General features: G+C 55.3%; 1 protein-coding gene across 5 annotated transcripts in view; it reads left to right on the top strand.

Annotated features, from left to right (window-relative positions):
- Nucleotides 1-1,795: 1,795 nt before the first annotated feature.
- LOC138522061 (antigen peptide transporter 1-like) overlaps nucleotides 1,796-6,702 on the top strand; it is a 151,711-nt gene continuing 146,804 nt past the window's right edge. For 2 of the 5 annotated variants that reach the window (XM_069635301.1, XM_069635298.1), the window contains exon 1: nucleotides 1,796-1,926. Coding sequence is in view for 1 of the 5 variants with exons in the window: in XM_069635302.1 (XP_069491403.1) it covers nucleotides 1,853-1,892 (40 nt within the window). In the remaining 4 variants the exon portion in view is untranslated. Of the gene's footprint in view, nucleotides 1,927-2,016; nucleotides 2,219-6,702 lie in introns of those variants that run through there. The other 3 variants (XM_069635302.1, XM_069635299.1, XM_069635300.1) reach the window with 3 other exon arrangements.

Genomic DNA, 6,702 nt, shown 5'->3' with positions numbered 1-6,702 from the left:
CTCTGGTTCACTTGGTCTACAATTTAACTTGGGAGTGTGTATATTTTTCCTTTGACTTAATTTAACTTGCTTGATGACTGTGATACATGTGTCTTATTAGAGGTGTATAAAATAAATATATATTTACTTTTTAGCTACAAAGCTTTGGTCAGTGTTTCCTTGTGCCATAGTACAGAAGGCCTATTGTGTAAACCCTGAATACTGCTCATCTCCCTCTTGAGATAAGTCTGACTGCTCAGCCACAGCTCCCAACTAAATCTTTGTGGTACAGACTGATACCAAAGGGGATTTATTGCTCTCACTTGTAGTCCTAATCTGGGGTAGTGCTCCCTAAGGGAACTGCACAGGATCTGCCTAACAGGAGGCGTGCCTGAAGTGCGGGTATGACCTGCCCCACCCTGCTGAGTGCCCAGCGGCAGGGAAAGCCTTTGGTCGATGTGGCCTAGCCAACCACTATGTAGTGTATGGTGCCGCGGGGTCTTGTTCGGTCTGGCTACTTTCGCCAATCACGCCCGCCCAACGTTGCCCAGGTCGATCAGGGTGATGAAGGTGCACAACTGGACGAGGAGGAGGAAGAGGAGAACATTTTCTTTGTATCCAGGTCGAGGCCCTCAAATCCAAGAACAGACGGCAACCGCAGTGCATTGTCGCAGTCCACGAATCATCTGTCCGGGTACTAGTGGACACGGGGGCCTCCGTCAGCGTGAGGGCCAGGGAACACTATGACGCCATGGAGTGACGTCCCCCAGGGCCCGCATCTTCACGTTCGGGGTTCCCAGCCAATTCCCCTAGATGGTGCTTTTGCAGCGGAGATGGGGCATGGCGGTTCAGAAATAAGGGCCCGTTTCTATGCAACACCTGTCAGCACCAACACAAGGGTGACCCCCTGCAACTGTGTGTGGTGGGTGCCCTCACCACCCCACGGGTTGGGGTGCGTGCTCGTGAGCCAGTTCGACATGTGCACCAGAGGAGAGCCAGTTGGGTGCCCCCAGCAACGCTGTCCTGGACCCTGTGCCCTGGCCCCAGGACACTACAAGGTTCAATGTTGGGAAAGAAGCTCATGCATGCTTCCTGGCGCTATAGAGACCCGGGGTTGCTTCCTAGCGCTATAGAGACCCAGGAGATGCTTCCTAGCGCTATAGAGACCCGTGAGATGCTTCCTAGCACTATAGAGACCCGGGAGATGCTTCCTGGCGCTATAGAGACCCGGGAGATGCTTCCTAACGCCATAGAGACCCGGGAGATACTTCCTAACGCTATAGAGACCCGGGAGATGCTTCCTAGCTCTATAGAGACCCGGGAGATGCTTCCTAGCGCTATAGAGACCCGGGAGTTGCTTCCTAGCGCTATAGAGACCGGGGAGATGCTTCCTAACGCCATAGAGACCCGGGAGATACTTCCTAACGCTATAGAGACCCGGGAGATGCTTCCTAGCTCTATAGAGACCCGGGAGATGCTTCCTAGCGCTATAGAGACCCGAGAGTTGACGACTGTCGCACTTGAATTTGTGGCCGAAATAACACATTATAAAGTAACACAGCTGTCCAGATGGTGCTTTTTTCACAAAAGTCTCATGCATTTTTCAGAAAATGCTCCACTATGGAAGCGGATGTTGCGGATCTAGGGCTGGTCTGTTCTGGGTGAAGGCGGATGTGCAGGAGACCTTCTCTCCTCGCCTGAAGGCGGCGCTGGTGTCTGCAGGATCCTTGCACCAGGACCCGAACCAGCTCCGAAGGAGGCGGAGGCTCAGAAGGAGGTGGAGGCTCAGGCAACGCTTTGGGCCAGTGGGCGGGGCTACCAGGTAGGCGTGGCCCAAAGCCTGCTAACACCTGCTGCATCATTCTGCCACGGGATGCAGAACATCATACAACACCGGCGACGGCTGGACTGGGGTGCGCTGAGAAGCCGCGCTTCTGTGCGCTGCAGGTGGGGGAAACCCGGGCCCTGCGGTGCCTACAGGAGGGGTGGGGGGAAACCAGGGAGGGCCGGGCTTAGGGCGCCAGGGGAGGTAGGGAGGGGGCGGAGGCGCCTTTCACTTTCGTTTTCCTATCAGAGCCTGGACCGGGGCCAGGGGGAGCCTGGGGAGGAGCCGGGCAGAGAGCGCCTCGCGTCCGTCTAGACACACGGGCCGCCTCGCAGCGCTACAGGTGAGCAGCGGAGCCCGCGTGGATGATCTGAGCCGCCTCCTTCCCCTTCAGTCTTTCGCTCTTCGTCGCAGGTATCGTGTCCCCCCACCCCGCCCCCCACTCCTTACCACTGAACCTTCCCACCTTCCTCCACCCTCTTGCTACCCCACTCCCCTCTCCCCAGTGCTTCTAGGCAGCCCCCCTCTCCGTGCAGCTCAAATGTACTATGAATACTTAATCTGGTGGGAATATGTGGCGCTCCTCCAGAACAAGGGGGTGCGAACCCCTCCACGCTGCTGCGCCTTATAAAGCAGGGGTGGCTGGTAACCCTACTCTCCCCAAACCGGGTGCCGAGGTCTAAGAGGGAGAGCAGTGAGTGTGCTGTGCGAAAAATGCACAGCAGCACAGGCAGGTCCATTATGAGTCTACACGGCAGCTCTGGGTGCACAGAAACACGTGCACACTCTGCCACACTCACTCACGCTGCAATCCTGGCATTATACACAATCCCACACTTCCCTGGGGGCACAGAAACACGTGCACACTCTGCCACACTCCCTCACGCTGCAATCATGGAGTCATACATAATCCCACACTTCCCTGGGGGCACAGAAACACGTGCACACTCTGCCACAATCACTCACGCTGCAATCCTGGGATACACAATCCCACACTTCCCTGGGGGCACAGAAACACGTGCACACTCTGCCACACTCACTCACGCTGCAATCCTGGCATCATACACAATCCCACACTTCCATGGGGGCACAGAAACACGGTGCACACTCTGTCACAATCACTCACGCTGCAATCCGGGCATACACAATCCCACACTTCCCTGGGGGCACAGAAACACGTGCATACTCTGCCACAATCACTCACGCTGCAATCCTGGCATCATACACAATCCCACACTTCCCTGGGGGCACAGAAACACGTGCACACTCTGCCACAATCACTCACGCTGCAATCCTGGCATCATACACAATCCCACACTTCCCGGGGGGCACAGAAACACGTGCACACTCTGCCACAATCACTCACGCTGCAATCCTGGCATACACACTCCCACGCTTCCCTGAAGGCACAGAAACACGTGCACACTCTGCCACAATCACTCACGCTGCAATCCTGGCATCATACACAATCCCACACTTCCCTGGGGGCACAGAAACACGTGCACACTCTGCCACAATCACTCACGCTGCAATCCTGGCATTATACACAATGCCACACTTCCCCGGGGGCACAGAAACACGTGCACACTCTGCCACAATCACTCACGCTGCAATCCTGGCATACACAATCCCACACTTCCCTGGGGGCACAGATACACGTGCACACTCTGCCACAATCACTCACACTGCAATCCTGGCATGATACACAATCCCCCCACTTCCCTGGGGACACAGGAACACGGTGCACACTCTGCCAAACTCACTCACGCTGCAATCCTGGCATCATACACAATCCCACACTTCCCTGGGGGCAAAGAAACACGTGCACACTCTGCCACACTCACTCACGCTGCAATCCTGGCATGATACACAATCCCACACTTCCCTGGGGGCACAGAAACACGTGCACACTCTGCCACACTCACTCACGCTGCAATCCTGGCATTATACACAATCCCACACTTCCCTGGGGGCACAGAAACACGGCCCACACTCTGCCACAATCACTCACGCTGCAATCCTGGCATCATACACAATCCCACACTTCCCCGGGGACACAGAAACACGTGCACACTCTGCCACAATCACTCATGCTGCAATCCTGGCATGATGCACAATCCCACACTTCCCTGGGGAAATAGGAACACGGTGCACACTCTGCCACACTCACTCACGCTGCAATCCTGGCATTATACACAATCCCACACTTCCCTGGGGGCACAGAAACACGTGCACACTCTGCCACAATCACTCACGCTGCAATCCTGGCATAACAATCCCACACTTCCCTGGGGGCACAGAAACACGTGCACACTCTGCCACACTCAATCACGCTGCTTTCCTGGCATACACCACCCCACACTTCCCTGGGTGCACAGAAACATGTGCACACTCTGCCACAATCACTCACGCTGCAATCCTGGCATCATACACAATCCCACACTTCCCTGGGGGCACAGAAACACGTGCACACTCTGCCACAATCACTCACGCTGCAATCCTGGCATCATACACAATCCCACACTTCCCTGGGGGCACAGAAACACGTGCACACTCTGCCACAATCACTCACGCTGCAATCCTGGCATACACACTCCCACGCTTCCCTGAAGGCACAGAAACACGTGCACACTCTGCCACAATCACTCACGCTGCAATCCTGGCATCATACACAATCCCACACTTCCCTGGGGGCACAGAAACACGTGCACACTCTGCCACAATCACTCACGCTGCAATCCTGGCATACACACTCCCACGCTTCCCTGAAGGCACAGAAACACATGCACACTCTGCCACAATCACTCACGCTGCAATCCTGGCATCATACACAATCCCACACTTCCCTGGGGGCACAGAAACACGTGCACACTCTGCCACAATCACTCACGCTGCAATCCTGGCATACACACTCCCACGTTTCCCTGAAGGCACAGAAACACGTGCACACTCTGCCACAATCACTCACGCTGCAATCCTGGCATCATACACAATCCCACACTTCCCTGGGGGCACAGAAACACGTGCACACTCTGCCACAATCACTCACGCTGCAATCCTGGCATTATACACAATGCCACACTTCCCTGGGGGCACAGATACACGTGCACACTCTGCCACAATCTCTCAAGCTGCAATCCTGGCATCATACACAATCACACACTTCCCTGGGGGCACAGAAACACGGCCCACACTCTGCCACAATCACTCACGCTGCAATCCTGGCATCATACACAATCCCAGACTTCCCCGGGGACACAGAAACACGTGCACACACTGCCACAATCACTCACGCTGCAATCCTGGCATGATACACAATCCCACACTTCCCTGGGGACACAGGAACACGGTGCACACTCTGCCAAACTCACTCACGCTGCAATCCTGGCATCATACACAATCCCACACTTCCCTGGGGGCAAAGAAACACGTGCACACTCTGCCACACTCACTCACGCTGCAATCCTGGCATGATACACAATCCCACACTTCCCTGGGGGCACAGAAACACGCGCACACTCTGCCACACTCACTCACGCTGCAATCCTGGCATTATACACAATCCCACACTTCCCTGGGGGCACAGAAACACGTGCACACTCTGCCACAATCACTCACGCTGCAATCCTGGCATCATACACAATCCCACACTTCCCTGGGGGCACTGAAACACGGTGCACACACTGCCACAATCACTCACGCTGCAATCCCGGCATCATACACAACCCCACACTTCCGTGGGGGAACAGAAACACATGCACACTCTGCCACAATCACTCGCGCTGCAATCCTGGCATACACAATCCCACACTTCCCTGGGGGCACAGAAACACGTGCACACTCTGCCACAATCACTCACGCTGCAATCCTGGCATACACAATCCCACACTTCCCTGGGGGCACAGAAACACGTGCACACTCTGCCACACTCACTCACGCTGCTTTCCTGGCATACACCACCCCACACTTCCCTGGGTGCACAGAAACACGTGCACACTCTGCCACAATCACTCATGCTGCAATCCTGGCATTATACACAATGCCACACTTCCCTGGGGGCACAGATACACGTGCACACTCTGCCACAATCTCTCAAGCTGCAATCCTGGCATCATACACAATCCCACACTTCCCTGGGGGCACAGAAACACGTGCACACTCTGCCACAATCACTCACGCTGCAATCCTGGCATACACAATCCCACACTTCCCTGGTGGCACAGAAACACGTGCACACTCTGCCACAATCACTCACGTTGCAATCCGGGCATTATACACAATCCCACACTTCCCTGGGGGCACAGAAACACGTGCACACTCTGCCACACTCAATCACGCTGCTTTCCTGGCATACACCACCCCACACTTCCCTGGGTGCACAGAAACACGTGCACACTCTGCCACAATCACTCACGCTGCAATCCTGGCATCATACACAATCCCACACTTCCCTGGGGGCACAGAAACACGTGCACACTCTGCCACAATCACTCACGCTGCAATCCTGGCATACACAATCCCACACTTCCCTGGGGGCACAGAAACACGTGCATACTCTGCCACAATCACTCACGCTGCAATCCTGGCATCATACACAATCCCACACTTCCCTGGGGGCACAGAAACACGTGCACACTCTGCCACAATCACTCACGCTGCAATCCTGGCATCATACACAATCCCACACTTCCCTGGGGGCACAGAAACACGTGCACACTCTGCCACAATCACTCACGCTGCAATCCTGGCATACACACTCCCACGCTTCCCTGACGGCACAGAAACACGTGCACACTCTGCCACAATCACTCACGCTGCATTCCTGGCATCATACACAATCCCACACTTCCCTGGGGGCACAGAAACATGTGCACACTCTGCCACAATCACTCACCCTG

The sequence above is a fragment of the Ambystoma mexicanum genome, chromosome 13, assembly GCF_040938575.1.
Source record: "Ambystoma mexicanum isolate Mex_15411 chromosome 13, UKY_AmexF1_1, whole genome shotgun sequence".
NCBI classification, from domain to species: domain Eukaryota; kingdom Metazoa; phylum Chordata; class Amphibia; order Caudata; family Ambystomatidae; genus Ambystoma; species Ambystoma mexicanum.
This window is presented reverse-complemented; position numbering and strand designations above follow the sequence as displayed.